Source organism: Myotis daubentonii, chromosome X, assembly GCF_963259705.1.
Source record: "Myotis daubentonii chromosome X, mMyoDau2.1, whole genome shotgun sequence".
Lineage (NCBI taxonomy): Eukaryota > Metazoa > Chordata > Mammalia > Chiroptera > Vespertilionidae > Myotis > Myotis daubentonii.
Window position 1 is genome coordinate 127,149,790 of NC_081861.1, and position 20,239 is coordinate 127,170,028.

At 36.4% G+C, this 20,239-nt stretch overlaps 1 protein-coding gene across 5 annotated transcripts in view; it reads right to left on the reverse strand.

Moving 5' to 3' along the window:
* The window catches only part of CNKSR2 (connector enhancer of kinase suppressor of Ras 2), a 253,732-nt gene that overhangs the window by 61,286 nt on the left and 172,207 nt on the right, over positions 1 to 20,239 (reverse strand). For all 5 annotated transcript variants that reach the window (XM_059680455.1, XM_059680457.1, XM_059680456.1 and 2 more), the window contains 2 exons: positions 7,157 to 7,205; positions 2,965 to 3,137 (listed from right to left, as the gene is read on the reverse strand). In XM_059680455.1, coding sequence (XP_059536438.1) covers positions 2,965 to 3,137; positions 7,157 to 7,205 — 222 coding nt within the window. The remainder of the gene's footprint in view (positions 1 to 2,964; positions 3,138 to 7,156; positions 7,206 to 20,239) is intronic.

Sequence of the window (20,239 nt, forward strand, 5' to 3'; positions counted from 1 at the left end):
TCTTTTACTGTGTGTGTTTGTACATATGCTAAACTTTAAAAATTGATATTACTGATAGTGTCTAAAATGTTTGTGTTATTAAAAAAAGCAATATTATAACTTTCTCAATATTTGAGTTTTTTCTTCAAATCTTAGGGTAAATACAATAGTCTCAAATCTCTTTTTTTCAACTTTGATTTTCCTTGTTACCCTGATGTCTTGAATGAAAAATGTTTAAATGTTGAACAATTTAAAGTATTTTGGGGGTAGTTATTATCTTCTTATAATGATAAGACAAGGAACTTTTATATTACTCCTAAAAATGTCATACAAGGGTATTTCTTGGAATGTATCCCATGGAATTATTCACTCACCTCTTACAAGGCTAACACAGTAACAATAACTCTCTGACTGAAATTTAGCTACTGTTCAAGAAAAAGGGGCCACAATTTTTTAATCACTTTAACTGTGAAAGATATAATTTATCACACAGCAGACAAATCTACAGGTGACCTTAAAATAAAAAGAGACATAGAAAACACTATATTTTGATAATGCTTGATTGATACACACACACACACACACACACACACACTAGAGGCCCGGTGCAGAAAAATTTGTGCACTCAGGAGGGTCCCTCAGCCCGGCTTGTGCCCTCTTGCAGTCTGGGACCCCTCGGGGGATGACCACCTGCTGGCTTAGGCCCACTCCCGAGGTGATTGGGCCTAAGCCGGCAGTCAGACATCCCTCTGGCAGCCTGGGAGCCCTCGGGGTATGTCCATTTGCCAGCGGGGAGCAGGCCTAGCTGCAGTCGGACATCCTTAGCACTGCTGAGGAGGCGGGAGAGGCTCCCACCACCACCGCTGTACTGGCAGCCATCAGCCTGGCTTGTGGTTGAGCAGAGCTCTCCCTGTGGGAGCACACTGACCACCAGGGGGCAGCTCCTGCATTGAGCATCTGCCCCGTGGTGGTCAGTGTGTGTCATAGTGACCTGTGATTCCCACTCACTCTGCTGTTAGGGTCAATTTGCATATTACCCTTTTATTATATAGGAGAGAGGCCTGGTGCATGGGTGGGGGCCGGCTGGTTTGCCCTGAAGGGTGTCCCAGACCAGGGTGGTGGTCCTGCTGGGGTTGCCTGGCCAGGCTGGGTGAGGGGCTGAGGGCTGTTTTCACACTGGCCACACCCCTTTCAGGGTGGGGATCCCCGCTGGGGTGCCTGGACAGCCTGGGTGAGGGGCTGATGGATGTTTGCAGGCTGGCCAAACCCCCCAGCAGGGACCCTCACCTCATGAGGGTGTGGCCATCCTGGGTGAGGGGCTGATGGCTGTTTGCAGGCTGGCCACAGCCCCCAGCCCTCCAAGCTCCCAGTGGAGGCTGGCTGTAAGCAGGTATCTAGGATTTATTTAGCTTCTATAATTGAAACTTTGTTGCCTTTTGCGGAGGCCACAGCCGGCCAGGGCAGGCAGGAAGCTTGGCTTCCTCCATCGCAGGGGCAACCAAGCCTCCTGCTTGCTCCAGTTCCGTGGCTGCTGGCCGCCATCTTGGTTGGGTTAATTTGCATATAGTCACTCTGACTGGCTGGTGGGCGTGGCTTGGGTGTAGTGAAGGTATGGTCAATTAGCATCTTTGTCTATTAGTGTAGATATATATAAATAAAATGTAGGTAAAATTATGGTCTGTTTAGTATATCTAAAATAAGACAAACATAATTATATGACTGCCAGAAAGAATATTAAAAGTAAAGTAAATAATCAAATCCTTCTATATAGGTAATAGATATATATATATATTAAATAGCAATATAGTAATTCAAGATTTCAAAAATGAAATATGTCAATTTAAAAAAATATTACTAATTGTACATGTTTATTGAGTACTTAGTATGTACCAAGCATTGGTGTAAGTGTACTAATTCTTTTCATCCATATGAGAGCTCAGTGACCTAGGCACTATTATTATTCCCTTTTTTGCAGAAATGGAAACCGGGGCACAGTAACTCAGGCAGTGTTAAGTCTACTCTCTTAAACATAACCTAATATAATATAAAATAACATCATAACAGCCTGTCTAGGGAACACAAAATTCTCTATAAACTGGATGTTATAATCATAGGTATAATAATTTTAGACTACATTTCAAAAATCAATCTTTGAATGCAAATTGAATAATATTTTAACAGTATTCATATAAGTCTATTTAGCCACTATATTTCATTAAACCATGTACATTTTTTGAGAAAACAAGTTAACAATAGAGAATATTTTTAAAAATCTTAATAAGGCGAACTGATAGATGGCTATGGCAAATGAATAAAAGAAAATGTAGTAGTGTAAAGGGAATATCAATGAGTAAGTTATATTCTTTTATATCTGTTGTGATATGTGATAGATTGTGATATAATTATTCCGGATATAAATTTGTTTACTGCAAATGAGTCAGGAAATCATAAAAAACAATTTAAATGTATTTTATATACACCCCAGTTGTGCCAAATAGAATGAATACTTGCAGATTTTCAAAACACATCTACCAGTTCATTTTTTAAAGAAAAACTGTAATAAATTCTGGTGCTACTAATCTATTAAAATTACTAAAGGACATCCTCACTTCCCCAGAAAAAAATTTTAAACTTCGAACAAAACAAGACATTTAAAAGTCTATATCAAATTTACATATGTAATCATTTAAATTAAGCTACTGCTTTAATTGACTTGGTATTTTTAATTAGATATATAAAACTACTTTATCTGGTTTTCAGATTTGTATCTTCATTAGAAAAAATGACACAGCTATCTTTAAACAACCCCCAAATGCAACTATTTTAAGAAGTCTTTAAATATTTTTTTAAGAAAAATAACTAGCAGAAATCTCCTGAATTTAGCCTTAAGGTCATTACATGATTTTAAAATATAAGTTTCAAAACGGTGATTCTTTTGGTTAAAGATAGAGAATGAATGGGTAAACAAAATATGCTTTGTCTTACCTCCTCATTAATATACCAATATAGAGATGCATCCTTAAGGACAAACCAATATTTCTTCCATTTCTGTGAAAAATAACTCTTTGCATCTTTCTTCTTCCAGAGCCAGCCCTCACAGTCACCACGGCCGAGATCTTTGCAAGAAATTCGTCTTTTGCTCTTGCCAGCTAGAGGACCTAAAGATAATAGTGGGTAAAAATTTTCTTTAAATTTTATACAGGTTTGGAGGTAGAAGATTAATTTATAGATCTCAAAAAATCAGTCTGGGCACTTAACCTTAAAAATTCTTATTTTCACATTGCATTAGAATAAAAATATGAAAATCTTTAATATCATTTCTCCCATATAAGTGACATACAATTTAATCACAAATGAGTAATTTGATCTAAGATTGCAGGGGAGTAGGTGGAAGTTACACTTGCCTCCTCCCAGGACTAAATTGAAATTATAACTAAATTATAGAAAAAGCAACCTGAATAACCCAATGAAGACTAGTTATCCTTATAACTAAGGATTTACAAAAGAAGCCACATCCAGACAGGTAGGAAGGGCAGACATATGAAAAGGGCTGGCCTTGTACCCACATGTGGTGGTTGAGAATCTAGAGGATTTCTCAGCTGCAAAGGTTCCCCCTGAGAAGCGTGGTGTCTCAACCCCATGCCAGGCTCCACAGCCTGAAGCACCAGTGAAGGGAAGAGTGTTCCACAGAACACCTGCTGTGAAAATCAGTGGGGATTTCACCTGCCAGGTTAAGACCTGAGACTGCTAATATCCAGGTGCACTCTTAAAAGGTCAGCTTACAAAATCTCGTTCACAGGCACTCACCCTGGGCAGAACTACCTAATACACAGAAACAAATGAAGAGAGGCAGCCAAAATGGGGAGGCAAAGAAACATGCCCCATATGAAAGATCAGGAGATATATACAGAAAGAGAACTAAAAGAAATGGAGGAAAGCAATCTACAAGATACAGAATTCAAAACAATTGTTATAAGAAAACTCAAGGAACTTAGGGAAAGACTGCATGAACTCAGTGAGAACTTAAACAAAGAGACAGACAGTAAGCATAAAAAAAGACGCAGAAACCACAAGAAAGAACCAGTCAGAAATGAAGAATACAATAACAGAAATAAAGAACACACTAGAAGGTATCAATGGCAGGTTAGATAAAGCAAAGGATCAAATCAGCAATTTGGAAGACAAGGTAGCAGAAAACACCCAATCAGAAATTGATTGCATTTTTATACACCAATAATGAACTATCAGAAAGGGAAACTAACCCCCTGCCCCCCCCCCCCCAAAAAAAACACTACCTCTAAAAAAACACCAAAAAACAAACAAAAAAAATCCCATTTACAATTGCATCAAAAAATTCTTGAAAATAAATTTAACTAAGTAACAGACCTGTACTCAGAAAATTACAAGACAACAAAGGAAGAAGATACAAATAAACGGAAGCATATACTGTGCTCATGGAGGGGAAGAATTAACATCATTAAAATGTCCATACTACCCAAAGCAAGCTACAGATTAAAAAATTCCTATCAAAATATCAATGGCATTTTTTTTACCAGAACTAGAACACATAATGCAAAAATTTTTATGAAACAACAAAACAATAGCAATAGCAATGTTGAAAAAGAAAAAGGAGGAGGTATCACACTACCTGATATCAAACTATACTATAAGATTATAGTAATGAAAACAGCATGGTACCGGCATACAACACACATATGTAGTTCAATGAAACAGAATACAGAGCCAGAAATAAACCCACACCTGCATGTTCAGTTAATCTATAACAAAGGAGGCAAGAACATACAATGGGGTCTAAAGACAGTGTAATCAATAAATGATGTTTGGAAAATTGAATAGATACATGCGGAAAATGAAACTAGACCACCTTCCTACACCAGATATAAGAATAAACTCAAAATGGATTGAAAACTTAAGTTTAAGACTTGCAACCATAATAGTCATAGATGAAAGCATAGCCAGTGAACTCTCTGATTTTTCCCTTAGCAATATTTTTTTCAGTATACCTCTCCAGGCAAGGTTAACAAAATAAAAAAAAAATAAACAAACTGGACTATATATAACTAAAGAAGCTTTTGCACAACAAAATAAGCCATCAACAAAACAAAAAGACAATGTCCTGAGTGATAGAATAAATATGACAATGATATATCTGATAAGTGAATATTCAAAATTTATAAAGAACTCATACAACTCAACACCAAAAAAAAACCCTAGCAATCCAATAAAAAATGGGCAGAATATCTGAATAGACACTTCTCCAGAGAGGACATACAGATGGCCAAGAGACATATAAAAAGACACTCAACCTTACTAATCATCAGAGAAAAGCAAATTAAAATCACAATGAAATATCACCTCACACCTGCCAGAATGGCTACCATCAAGTAATCAACAGACACCAAGTGCTAGTAAAGGATGTGGAGAAAAGGAAACCCTAGTACTAGTACACTGCTGGTGGGACTGCAGACTGGTGCAGTGACTGTGGAAAGCGGTATGGAGATTCTTCAAAAAATTAAAAATGGAACTGCCATTTGACCCAGTGATCCCACATCTGGGAATATATCCTAAGAATACCAAAATACCAATCAGAAAGAATATATACACTCCCATGTTCAAAGCAGCATTATTTACAATAGCTAAGATATGGAAACTGCCCAAGTGCCCATCAGTAGATGAATGGATAAAAAAAGCTGTGGTACCTTTACACAATGGAATACTATGCAGCTGTAAAAAAGAAGGATTTCTTACCCTTTGAGACAGCATGGATGAACCTGGAAAGTATTATACTAAGCAAAATAAGCCAGTCAGAGAAAGAGAAATATCATATGATCTCACTTAAATATGGAATCTAATGAACAAAATAAACTGATAAACAAAATAGAGCCAGATACATTGAAGCATGGAACAGACTGACAGGTCTCAGAGGGAAGGAGAGGAGGCAGGAAGAGGTTAAGCAAATAACTTATATGCATATGTGCATAGCCCATGGACACAGATAATAGTGTGGTGAAGGCCTGGGGTGGGGCAGGAGCCAGGTGGAGGGAGGGCATGGGAAAATGGGGGACATCTGTAATACTTTCAACAATAAAAATAAGTTTAAAAAATTAAAAAATGGAACTGCTTTATGATCCAGAAATCGCACTTCTGGGAATATATGTAAAGAAATCCAAAACACTGATTTGAGAGGATATATGCACCCCTGTATTCATTACAGTGTTATTTAAAATAGCTAATATATGGAAGCAACCAAGTGCCCATCAATAGACGACTGGATAAAAATGTGGTGGCACATATACACAATGGAATATTACTTGCCCATAAAAAAGAATAAAAGCTTACCCTTGCAACAGCATCAATGGACCTATAGGGTATTATGCTAAGTGAAATAAGTCAGTCAGAGAAAGAGACATACCATATGATTTCATCTACAGGGTGGGCAAAAGTAGGTTTGTAGTTGCATTGTGACATTCTTTTGAGTTAATAAAGCTATTATAATAATAACAATGACCCGCATGTCTTTTTCCATATGCACAACTGTAAACCCATGTTTGCCCACACCTGTTTATGTGAAATCCAAAGAGCAAGATGAATAAAGAAACTAAATAGAAACAGACTCATAGATATAGAGAACATTTTGACGTTGCCACAGGGGAGGGGGTTATGGGGCTGGGTGAAAAAGATGAAGGGATTAAGAACTACAAATTGATAGTCACAAAACAGTCATGGGGATATAATGTACATCATAGGGAATACAGTCAGTAATATTGTAACAACTATGTACAGTGCCAGATGGGAACTTGAAATATTGGGGGGACCACTTTGTAAAAGTATATGATTGTCTAACCACTATGCTGTACATGTGAAACTAATACAAAATAATACTGTATGTAAAATGCAATTAAAAATAAATTAAAAATTAAAAACAAAAAAGAAGTGTGTAACCCCAGGATGAAAACGTGTTGAGACCATTCTTTGCAAAAGGCACCTTGCATCACAATTGACCTGAAGGAGAAGCTGGTCTCAGCAGCATTTGCTAAGGGGCTGTGCTCTTCTAAACCACACTGGTCTCAGGCAAGAGAGGATGGGTGAAGTGCACTGGGTATCATCACAGTGCAAACCACGCAGGTATATGTTTCATTTCATTTCCTTTTCTTACCTTTGTTTTTCTTCTTTGATTTATGCTGCAGGGAGGACTGCTGAAATGTCTGAAATCAAAGACAGGGAAGAATGTTATCTGATAGGGTGCTGTCTGGAGCACCATCGTGGTGTGCAGAACTCTCAGGACCTGAATGTTGACTGAAACCTGGTCAGAGAAATCACTTTCTTTTTCCAAAGTCTCAAAAAAAAAATTCATGCATATCATGCCATTCAATTTTCTAATCTCCTGGAAAGCAGAAGGGGATATTAACATTGTCCTTATTTTGTAGCGGAGAACGCAGGGCACAAAACAGTGGTGAAACTAAGGGCTTTATATGTGCACAGCCTTACATTATACCTCTTAAGAGGGTTTATTGTGCTTTCTCAGGCAATATCCCATTTGATTCTCACAAAAATCTTATTAAGTAAGCAAATATTATTTTTTGTTCCTTAGAAGTTTATTCTATTACACACGCCACCATCAACTACTGAGCTCCTAGGTACTCTCCTTGATCACTAAATATTTCAGCACTTGGATCATTATTTTCATCTCACACCTACTTCTCTCACTATTATCGGTGACTAATCTTCATGTAGGGGATGCCAGCACCTTGGCTCCTCAGTCCCTCATCTCCAGTGATCTTTATTTTATCAAATATGCTTAAGATAACATACGGTCATGGCAGTGGATAGCCAAGGAGTGGTGGCTATCCACTGCCATGACCGTATGTTATCTTAAGCATATTCGAACCACTACCTCCATTATTTGTTTTTCAGTCTAATAACCCCAACTCAGCAATTTTTAGAAAATGTTCCTTTGAGGTATTCAATTCATTGACATCACCACACTTTTGTGCCTTTGTCTTCTTCCACTTGGTTTCCATAGGACATCGCTACAGTAATTCCCTTGAATCATGCTCCCAGCATTCCTTGCCTGGCTAAACAACCATCTCAGTAAAATCCGTCTATCTGTTTACTCCATGCTAAATGCCAGAACAGCTTAATTTCTTAATAGAAAAACCCACAACTGCATTGACTGCTCTAGTCTTCAACTAAATCACTGGTTCCAGTCAGTCTACTAAGCTATATTGTTTATTGGTGTAATAAGGTTAATTATGTTCATATGATTAGCTAGCTAACAGAGTACAGAGATCTCATGTGTAATTTTAATTCACAGAAAATCCTTCAAATGAATTTCAGGTAGCGGGTTCTTCTTTTTCTTTACAAAGGTATTTCTTTGAGGCAATTGAAGTTTGTTCACATAAAATTCGCTAGTCTTGGTTTTATATAATACATTTGTATTCTGTGATATACTTTCTTATTTGGAATCTTTGCTCATAAAATAACAGAGTAATGCTCTACTTTCATAATAGGTTTCTTGCATTTGTATGTGGTTAACTTAATTTTCTTGAATATAACATTATGAATGGATACTAGTCCTAAAGATAAGGATCAGATCATTTGCTGCCATACAGTGTAACCCATAAATAATCACCCATGTGTCAAAGCAATATGTGTGTGAGTGCACACACGTGTGTGTGTGAAAAACTTTGCAGGACCCATGGTTAAAGAAATTTACAACTTTGGAGAGAAAGCATAAAAGATAAAACACATTAAACTGTGCTGATTTTCTTGAGTGTACTTTATTTCAAAATAATAACTCAAATAATAACTCAGGCTAGTGTGCTTAAGTATAGTTAATTTACATATAGTTACTTTCCCTAAATTGTTTGGCTGTAAAATTACTGATTGGGTTTCTTTTTTTCCTTTTGTGTTTCTGCAAGTAACATTATGATTTTACAGTTCATTACTTTTAAAAATGACAAAGATGGGGGTGGTTTGTTTTTAGGAAGCTACATGGATAACAGACAGCTTGAAATAATTGAGTTATATAATATACCTCCTATGCATTTTGCAGGCTATTCTTTAAAACCTGGAAGTCTACTTTAAACTCTACACTAAAACATATTTTATGCTCTCCAGGTTTTCTTTTTAATAGGATTCTCTTTTCTTTCCTTATAAATATATTCTCATACTAATTGTTATTACAGAGTATAATCAGTGTACATATTGTTGAAACCTAGGAACTAGGCACAAAATATAGATTTATCCATCATTCAAAGAAGCAAAGCCTTAGATATCTTTTGTAAATATCATAAATATTAGAATGCAATTATCTTAAAAGAGATTTCATTATTTCTCTAAGTGATGTAACATTTTCTAAAATGAAAGTTCTAATTGAATTATGTTAATTAAAATCATATAATTGAATTATATGCTTTTGAAAGTAATAGGAAAAACAATGAAAACTATAGTCAAGGAAATAGATCTTTGTGCAGAAAAGAGTTACTATTGCAGGCCTGAAACTACTATCTTACAAGGGCCTGCTTGCAAGGTGAACCCTTGGCTGACATCTGGAAAGTTGGCTGGTAAACAGTTCTCATCTGGAAAGTTGGCTAGTAAACAGTTCTCTATCCTATATAATAAAAGCCTATTATGCTAAGTGTCTAACCATTTGTTGGACCGTTTGACCAGTTGCTATGACCCACACTGACTACCAGGGGGCAGGTGCACTGACTGGTAGGTTAGCTTGCTGCTGGGTCCAGCCAATCGGGACTGGGCGAGACAGGCCTGACATGTCCTGGATCCCTTCCGCAGTCTCTCCCTGGCCGGCCAATCTCCTGCGGTCCCTCCCCGGCCTCTACAATATTTCTTCTAATTAATTTCCTTTCAATGTGCATGAATCCGTGCACTGGGCCTTTAGTATTGACATAAAGCTTCCCTAAGCGATAAGGCGGTTTTGCCCAGCTAGGGACTAAACACCTGTTTTCCTTATGGGGGTCTGGAATTTTTATAATGGCCTTTAATTTTAGCACATTCTGGGCAAGGGGTTTCTATGTGAATAATCCAAGAAAATCCTTGGATGATGGTTTTTTACTGGGGATGCTTGGGCAGAGAAAGTTGACATATGTGACTGCTGCATTTTTGTTGCTGAGGGAGAATGCACTGTGTATGCTTTGGAGAGGGAGGGAGGGAGGGAGGGAGGGAGAGAGAGAGAGAGAGAGAGAGAGAGAGAGAGAGAGAGAAGAGAAGAGAAGAGAAGAGAAGAGAAGAGAAGAGAAGAGAAGAGAAGAGAAGAGAAGAGAAGAGAAGAGAAGAGAAGAGAAGAGAAGAGAAGAGAAGAGAAGAGACCCATTGGAAGCCTGCACATCAATTTCTCCAGTTGTTTGTCATGGTGTCTTTTTCCCTTACTGATCTGATTGTATATCTTTGCTGTGTCACTGTAATAAAACTTAACTGTGGGTAGAACTCTCTGTTGAGTATTACGAGTTTTTCTAGCAAATCATCAAACATGTGGGTGATCATGGGGACCCCTGAAATAGCCTCATTATTCAAAAGATTCCTTACAAACTTATATTAGAAAGTGTCCACTATTCATACCTATATAAATAAGCTCCTAACAGTGAAAGTTTCCTCATTCCAGCAACAGTGTGATTAAGTGTCCCTGAGGTGCAAATTTATAATCATATGTTGTCTTTACTAGTCGTAATAAAGGAATTATTCATACTGAGTGATGGATGTTTACTCTCATTGATCCTCTTCCAAATGTAACTGCATGAAAGAAGAGGAATTCTAACTATTTCATGCATTATTTTAACTTCTGCCTAAAATGGGGCCTAGCACAGAGTAGATCTGCTCAATAAATATTGGTTGAATGAATAAAAGTAAACCATCAATAAAGAGCATAGGATGTAGTCTTAATTAGCTGATTGTTTTAACCTGAAAAAAAAATCCTTCAGTAGAAAACAAACAAGCCAGGTGTCTTTTGTCCAGTAATCCATGTACAGAATGTTACTGAAAGTTCTGTTTTTTTAGTAGGTCATTTGTTTTGGTAGATAATTAAAAGTTCCTTTTTATCCAACCTCCCTTAATATTACTTGCACTAGAATTGTCTTAGTGCACTTAAGTTCAAATTTGAATTCAAGGTGTGGCTGGCTAAAGTACATTAAATATGTGTCAAAAGATATTTATGCAAATAATTATATGATGAATTATGAATAGATGTGTTGAAATCATAATTTTATCCATAAAAATAGAATATGCTAAAATAAAAAGCCATTATGAAAGTATTGTTGATCCTCTTCTTAACCATGGCGATGCATGCAATAGTATTCTGTTTGGCTATAAAAGATCCCTTTTTCAGACATTTGCCTGAAAAGACCATTTGTCTTTCATTTTGTCCACAGATGTTCTGTTCAAACTCCATTCCCCTCTGTTCTGGTTGAGGAAGTATGGGGGAGGGTAATTTGGGTCATTCTTATCCTGAAACTTTCAGAAGCACTTATTTTAATTGTGGAAGAAAATGACAGTTTCTGTGTTTCATTTTGAAAGCTCAGCTACTATTAAATTCTTCTCAAGTTGCAAATTGCCACACTTATGGAAAAATTTGCAATCAAAATACTCTCTTGTTGCAATATAGAACTTCCTCTTACTGAAATTTTCTGCAAAGTTTCAAGATTTCTTCAGTAACTAGTCAAACCAATCGCTTATTCCTTATGCATTAGAAAAGAGGGTGCTTAGCAATTTGAAACACTTGGGAGAAATGACAGTTATTTCCACATATTTAATTTTTTAATAAATAAACAAAAGATTAAAATATTTAAGATTAAAATATTTCACAAAGGAAGGTATTTTCCCTTATTTTCTAATTATTGTGTATCAGCAGAAAAAAAGTCTAAGTATGAGCAAGTAGGGTAAGATAGTAATGGGAATATTAAATATATTTAATGTAAAATATTAAATCAAGAACTCTTCCATTTACAAGAAACAGCAGTATAGACTTGAACTTGCTGTTGGTGGTGGCCTTGCCTATTGTGTTGCATGAGAGAGAAACTCTGAGTTCAGGGGATGAGGATGAGGCACTGTATTCGCACTGGGTCTTTCAGTACAGTGGGGTGAACTTGCTCTGAATTCTCTCAGTGAAGTTAACCTGACTTTATACTGACTGAAAATGACTGCAAACACATTAAAAAATAAATAAGCATGTGTTTAAAAACAATTATCATGCTAATAAATTAGCAGTCAAATAGGAACAAAAAGGCAGTAATTGAGGGGAATATAGCAAAGGTCAGTCATACTCATTAGGTTAGATAGAGTCAATGTTTCATCAAAAGTATATCATTCATGCCCAGCCGGCATGGCTCAGTGGTTGAGTTTCAACCTATGAACCAGAAGGTCACGGTTTGATTCCTGGTCAGGTCACAGGTTGCAGGCCTGATCTCCAGTGTGGGTCATGCAGGAGGCAGCCTATCAATGATTCTCTCTAATCATTGATGTTTCTATCTCTCTCTCCATCTCCCTTCTTCTCTCAAATCAATAAAAATATATTTTTTAAAAAGTATATCATGCAGATCAGATTCTGAAGGAAGGAGGTGATTGAATCTTACACAAGATCCCATAAGGTGATTCCATTTTTCTTATGAAGTAGTAAAGTAGGAAGAATAGGAGTGATTAGTGGGGAGTAGTTAAGAAGGGTAACACGAATCACCATCCTTGGGAAACAGGTACTGTCATTCCTGAATCATAATAATTATAATTTGCTGAGGCAAAGTATCAGGCACTTTATATCAGTTATTTATCTTAATCCTTACAATAAATCCTTAAAGTGGTTATCATCAATCCCAGTTTAAAGAAGAAAAAACTGAGATACAGAATGCATAAACAACTTGCTCATGACCACACAGGTAGTGGCAGAGTAAAAATTCAAATCCAGGTTTGCCAATCACAGAACCTGTTCTTCTACCCACTCTGTGTAATACTGCCTCCCAAGGAAGTATCTGTAGTCATAGTAACAATGTGAGAAAAAAGAAAAACTGCTTCTGACACGAAGACATCTATTTATGCAAACCCTCTCATGACATATGATGTAACTACATTGCTATGTGGAAAGAAAGGATTTTATAAAACAGAAAGATATTAAAGATAACACTTTTATATTAATGGAGATAATTGAAACCAGTAACATCTTAAGAATTTTCAATTTTCATGCTTTTTTCAATTTTATTTTAATTAGAATGTTATATTACTCTGTGGGCTAAAAAGATTTGCTGGTTTTGGGGCAACTATTAATCATAATACCTTCATGCGAGGAAGGTTCATGTTAGCATTTTAATTTTGCAAATGTGATAGAAACCAAGGTAAAGAAAGTAAAAAGGCTCAGTCAAGGTAGGCAAGGATGGGGCTGCAATCACATTTTATTCCAAACCTATTGACAGTGTTAATTGAACTCAGTGCAATTAAAAAACCCTATGTCAATACTGATGAGGAAATCGGTGATCCAAATAAGGCGAGGCTGCCTCTCCACTAATTCTTTACACAAGAGAAATCTCTTGTAGCTGATTCATCACGTTATGCAATTTTTCACCTGATACACTCCTGATAATTATGTAATGCCTTAAATTATTTGGTTTACTTTCTCAAGTAGTTTTTAACTGCTGCATTAGTTTCCACAAAGGCAGAAACCATTTGCTCAGCTCACCACTTTATACTTAGTTCTTAGCTAGGCCACTATCATATCTCACTTGAATTGACCAGATCTTATCTTGTCTCCCTGCTTCTCTTGCCCTTCCAGTCTATTCTCAATACACCAGCTAGAGTGATACATTTCAAATGTTTATATTTCAGCAAGAATGGAATACACAGTAGCGTGGAGCAACACTGTAGTAGGAATCAGGTACCTGACTTCTATTTCTCTATATTCCAGTCCACATTCCAGCTCTACGACTGTAGTAAAGTCACTGAACTACTCTTGACCTCAATTTCCTCATCTGCAAGAATAGGGGTTTGGACCAAATGCTCTTAGAGCATTAACTGAACATGATTCTGACTTCAAATTGAAGGGGAAAACGGCTAGTTACCAATGTGCATCCAATTATTAATGTTTATACCCATAATCAGTGTTAATCTAACACTTAATGCTAAATTATTTATTGAAAGGCAGAGTTAGTATATGTTTAAGCTCCTCCAGGAATGGGAACAACTTATCACCAGCCATATGAGGTACAGTTATTTTGAGGTGCTTGATTAATGTGTGCAATTAATATAGATTTACATATAGAGGCAGACAGTTCAAATAGATGAAAAGCAGAACTAGGGCAGTTCCTTGCTCCTGACACTTCTGTTTGACAAACTGTCGACATCTGGGTGTCAGAGAAATCAGTGTAGGCTTGCCCATCATTTGTGACAAAAAAACGTTTAAGACCAGAAAAAAAATGAAAGAACCAGATTTGCCTCTGCAAGGCTACTCAATGACAAGAAAATAAATGATATGTAAAAGAAAGCAGAGAAACAAATTATATAAAAAGAATCTAAGAAAGAACAAAACCTAAGAATCTCAAATGGAATACTTTAAACAATAAAAACAAACAAACAAAACAAAGAATCTCAAATGGAGTCACTGTATATTACATGCTAATTTTCTCAGCAATCATATGACTAAATCATAATTATTTATTTTTTCTGGCTACTGAATTAATAGCTTTATTTAAAAGAATCCAAAACAAAACAGGTTTTTTTGGGGAGTTACTTTTATTTTTAAGTTTGTTGCTGTGATATATTTTACATATTTTCTCATCATGGAATATTTGCCATGTCAATGAAATTCATTCCAAGAATGCTAGCTTTTATCTAAATACCTTTATGGCTAAGAGTATGTTTATATCAAGCTCTTATTCTGAGATTTTTGCTACGATATAGTAGACAAACACAAAATAGACAAATAGTCATCTAAGACAACCACTTCAAATATTTCTACATCTGTTAGTTTTGCTGTAGTTTTGTTGATCTGGAGATATTTTTTCTGAACAGAAAAATATCTCAAAGAGAATACTGGATAAATTTAAAAGTTAAGTTTAGAAAGTTTCAAAAGTCATTTATGCATTTTATAATAAAATAATTGAGAGATAAATCGTACTCTTCCTTCTCTTCTACATTGAACCATCTAGTAGGGCATGATTTTAGAACTAAAAGAGCAAAATTTATTTTATCTAATAGAAAAATAACTTGATGGGATTTTTTAAAAATTCTGTTTGCAGCAAAAATCAAATCATCATGTTGTCATTTTAGATGGCATGAGAAAACTGCACAAGAATAAGCACTTTAAGTTATGAAAAATGAGATTTCTGCAGGCCTGATGTATGCTGCCACTTCTCCAGAACTGGTTGCCTCAAATGCACCTAGTTTAGGTTTGGCTTGTTCTCAGCTCCCTGGTGAGGACATTTTCATAGTATGGTTGTAGGAAGAATGCTAAGAATATTTGTGTACTACCAGAGTGCCAGCCATTGTACCGGATATTTTATATACATTGTCATAACAGGGAGCCAAAGCTTTTATAAAAAATACTAGAGGCCTGGTGCACGAAAATTCATGCACTCGGCGGGGGGTGGGGGGGCCCTCAGTCTGGCCTGTGCCCTCTTGCATTCCAGGTCCCCTCGGGTTGATGTCCACCTGCTGGCTTAGGCCCACTCCCCAGGGGATCGGGCCTAAGCTGGCAGTTAGACATCCCTCTGGCAGCCCGGGAGCCCTCGGGGGATGTCTGACTGTGGCCTGGCTTGTGGCTGAGTGGAACTCTTCCTGTGGGAGTGCACAGAACCTGTGTTGAGTGTCTGCCTCTTGGTGGTCAGTGTGCATCATAGTGACCGGTGCTTCCAGTCATTCCACCATTAAGGTCCATTTGCACATTACCCTTTTATTATATAGGATATATGGGGGGCACAAGGGAGTAGAAAATAAAATATATTCGAAAATATTTTTTATAGCAAACAAGTAGATTTCATATGGTTGTTTTTTGTAGCAGCTGTCTGATAAAAATTAAAGACAATGCTAAAATGCAACTAAGTCAAGGAGATTCAGCATTTAGCTAAGGTAACATGGTCTAGGCATATAGTCTTCTGGTATTCTTCCTCAGAGTATGCAAAGAAATTCTTTAAATATTTTTCTAATGTGTTTTATTAAGTAGAAACCTCTTAGGTAAATTATACATTTTATCCTAATTATTACTTATATTAGTCAATCTCTTGATTGAAGATAAAATAAAATGTGAAGATATATTTTCCAATATATGCTTTGGGAAATTAAATAAATAGGCTATAGGGGTGATAACTTCCTACAGGTAGGCTCACCTTGAATCCAGTCTAAATTTATAATTTATAATTTTTTACTTTATCACTTATCCTCATAAACCAACACTAGATAATTTTTAAAGCAGATTTTATCTGGTAGTGCCCACAAGAAGGGAAACCTCAATGTGGTGATTTCCTACTGTGCCAACTTACCAAAGCTGTAACTGTTTCTCCGAATTCACTTTCCTTTATGGTTCTAGTTAGGGTTGGCCACAACATAACTTTGCGTGAATTTTGGAGAACACAAGTGAAGCAGCAGTGTTATGCTCTGAAAGTCAGTGTACGGTGTCAGTCACTGCTGCAGCTAACACATATTGTCACTTTTCTTGCCTTTTTTTTTTTTTTTTTGCATGGGTCAATAGCAGGGTCTGCAACTTCTTCAGCTCTTCTAAGTCCTAAACAGGAAGCCTGTGAATCTCTGTGGTGGAGGGCTCCTGCTTTGTCACTAAAGTTGGAGGCAGGGTCCCAGTTTGTGCTCATGGTTCTAGTTTGTCTTGCTCTCTCTGGCTTCACAACAAAATTTCTTCATGACCACCAGTTCTGCTGAGGAATCTTCACTAGCACCTCAATTGATTAATAACTAGTCCTTTATTCCATATCACTTAGTGCCTCTGTTTCCCTGACTGAACCGAAACTGATATTCTCATTAATACCCAATGATGACATATTTTAATCCTAGAAGGCACCCTCATTTGCTCACAAGAAGTAAATTTCCTTCCACGCACACAAATTAATTTTTTTTAAAAAAAATATTTTTATTGATTTCAGAGAGGAAGGGAGAGGGAGAGAGAGGTAGAAACATCAATGATGAGAGAGAATCAGTAATAGGCTGCCTCCTATACACCGCCCCCCTGAGGGGATTGAGCCTGCAACCCGGGTATGTGCCCTTGATCAGAATCAAACCTGGGACACCTCAGTCCACAGGCTGACACTCTATCCACTGAGAAAACCAGCTAGGGCTAATTTTTTTTTTCTATATGGTGTTAAGAATAGTTTCTATGTGCCCAGCATTATGGAAAAACTTTATACACACAGTGTATGATTTAATTCTAAAATAGCCAGGTGAAGTAAGAATTATTATCCTCTTTTTACTCATGAGAAACAGGTTCAGAAATGTGTCTAGGTTCATAGAGCTGACATAAAGCCCATGTTCTAAAACTACAATATTATTCTTGGCCATCTTAGAGAAGAATCTTAGAAAAGACATTTCTCTTTAATGTTCAGCCTTTTTACCTGGATGTGGTTAGATACAACAACCACTGTCTCTTCAGGCCACCCCAAAGTTACAATAATAAAATAATATATGAGAAAGTAACTTACTCTCCTGTTTCCTATGGCATGAAAGCTTGCATCTACTTAACCTAAAACCATTTGCATTTAAAGAATAGGGATTGAAACACTGATCTATTTCTCAATATTCCATATTATTTTGGGTTCCAGACTTAGGATTCTGTTCTTGGCTTAGCCTGATACTTGTGAGGTTAAGAAACAAATTTAGCAACATCACTTAGAATTGAGACTTAGGGTGAGCTCATGCACTTTGGACACTGCTAGTTGCTATCTGAGCCAAAAACCAATGAAGAGTATACGAAGGCTCAAACAATTTAACATTGTTATTGGAAAATGTATCTTCAAGAAACTAGAATGTAAAGTAGTCAATGTTTGTGACTTAAACTTCATTCTCATATGAGATCTGGGCTAAGAGACCAGGCATGTAGTTTACTAAGAGGAATCTTTGGATGAGATTTGGACATATACAATAAATCAATAGGATTATAGTTTTGTGAAATTAAAGGATGCTGTCAAGGGAGTAATATGTATGAGGAGTTAGAGTGAAGAAGATAATCTGACATAGGTTATGGTCTTTCAATGAGAAGAGGCTTTAAAGAGTTCTGGTGGTAAATTAATTTTACCTGGAGTTTTATTAAACTTGAGATGTTTCATTAAATAAGTTGTGGTGAGGTAATATTGGTAGAGTGATTATATATGAGCAAAAAAGGCCTATTGCTAACAACATTTGAGGGAGTTTTCTGAGGCTATAAAGCTGGGAGATATAGGTCTACAACAGGATAGAGAATGGGGGTGGGGTGCTACTTTAACCTCTCTGGTTAGTGCAGGTATGTCCCCAGATAGTTTGTAATTATTGACCTTATCAACCAAGCCAAGGCCTCTCATCAGAATCTGCTTAATTTTATTTTCTCAAAGGCAACAAGGAATTTGTAATAAGATTTAAATTTAATAAATTTCAAAGGAATAATTTCCTAATTCAATTCTTCTGTGTCCTGTTTTGTATGATGCATCACTAATGAAACCAGATTTTGTGTTTTGCTTCCTGACAGCCATTATTTGAACAGAAACTAGCAGAATGAGACACATTTGTTCAAACATGAAATGGAAAGGACTGGCTTCAGTTTATCAATAATCTGTTTTATACAGTGTGAGCAAAAATCTCTCGCAAAAGTGACAGTGTATTAGTGAATATTTTTATTTTGATTATATAATGCTTAATTTATTAAACTTCAAAAAGTTATAAAACAAGAGTTTTCAAATGTTGAAACAATATTTTCACAATTAATACAATTTATGAATTTAATCAGTCTCTTAGGAGTCCTATACATCAAATATTTTTCAGGCTGCCAACATTTTAAAAGCACCACAAAACAAAATAATAAAAGCCAAATGCATTACTTCTGCACTCAACCAATATAATAGCATTGGTACTATAGGTATGCTTGTTTTTTCAGTATTTTTATACTTATTTTTTAGAAGCCTTTTAATGATTACATTCCTTTAGTTGTTATAGGACTACTTAGATAATCTACTTGACCTTCAGAGAGTTTTGGTAGATTGTGGATTTTGAGGAATTGTTTTTTTAAACTGTTAAACTTATGTGTATAGTCCTTGCCAGTTTGGCTCAGTGGATAGTGTTGGCCTGTGGACTGAAGAGTTCTGGGTTCAATTCCAGGCAAGGACACATGCCAGGGTTGGGGGCTCAATCCCCAGTGTGGGGTGTGCCAATCAATGATTCTCTCTCATCACTGACGTTTCTATCTCTATTTCTCCCTCTCCCTCTCTGAAATCAATGAAAATATATTAAAAAAATTATATGCACAGAATTGCTCTTAGTATTGACTTATTTTTTTAACATCTATGGGGTTTGTAATGATAACACCTCTTATTCCTGCATCAGACTCAGCCACCAGGAGCCTTTAGCCCAAGATAGCCCTTACTTTGAGAATCACTGCTCTAGTGAAGTGGCCCAGTGAGAAACACTTTTCACAGTCCAGGGTATTCGCATATAGGGCTTTGCCAGTGCTACTGTGACGTTGGCATTAGCACTCTAGAATGAATCAAGTCACCCATAGAAATCAGAGAGAATACATACAAATACGAATACAATAGTATTTAGAATGAATGTCTAACATCTATATGCTCGGTGGTGAGGAGAAAGATCAAATCATATTGTTCTATGACTGTCATCTAGGTTAATGTAGTCAAAATATGGAGAAAGTGGTTGTTAGCTCAGAGATGGCTTTCTACCACTAAGATTAACTGTTCTTTTGTTTTAGTTTCATTATGCTGACACAATGTATCTATTAGACAAACTGAAGTTTATTACTGCAGATAAATTTAAATACAAATGCTTATATGCTGGAAACATAACATATTTTTCATCTTTGTGATAGTAATGGCTCTGTCTTTTCTAATAGATGGTAACACCCTTAAGAACAAAAATGGCTTTATTCATCTAAAAATGTGAATTTTGGAGCCAGATTGCTTAGACTCATCTTTCATGTATGCTACTTTCGAGCTGTGTGACCATGAGTAAGGTAAGCTCTGTTTCAGTTCTGCAAAATAAATATTATAGTAGCAACTTCACAAGGGTCAATATGAACATTTGATGAGATAATGTATGTAAGTTC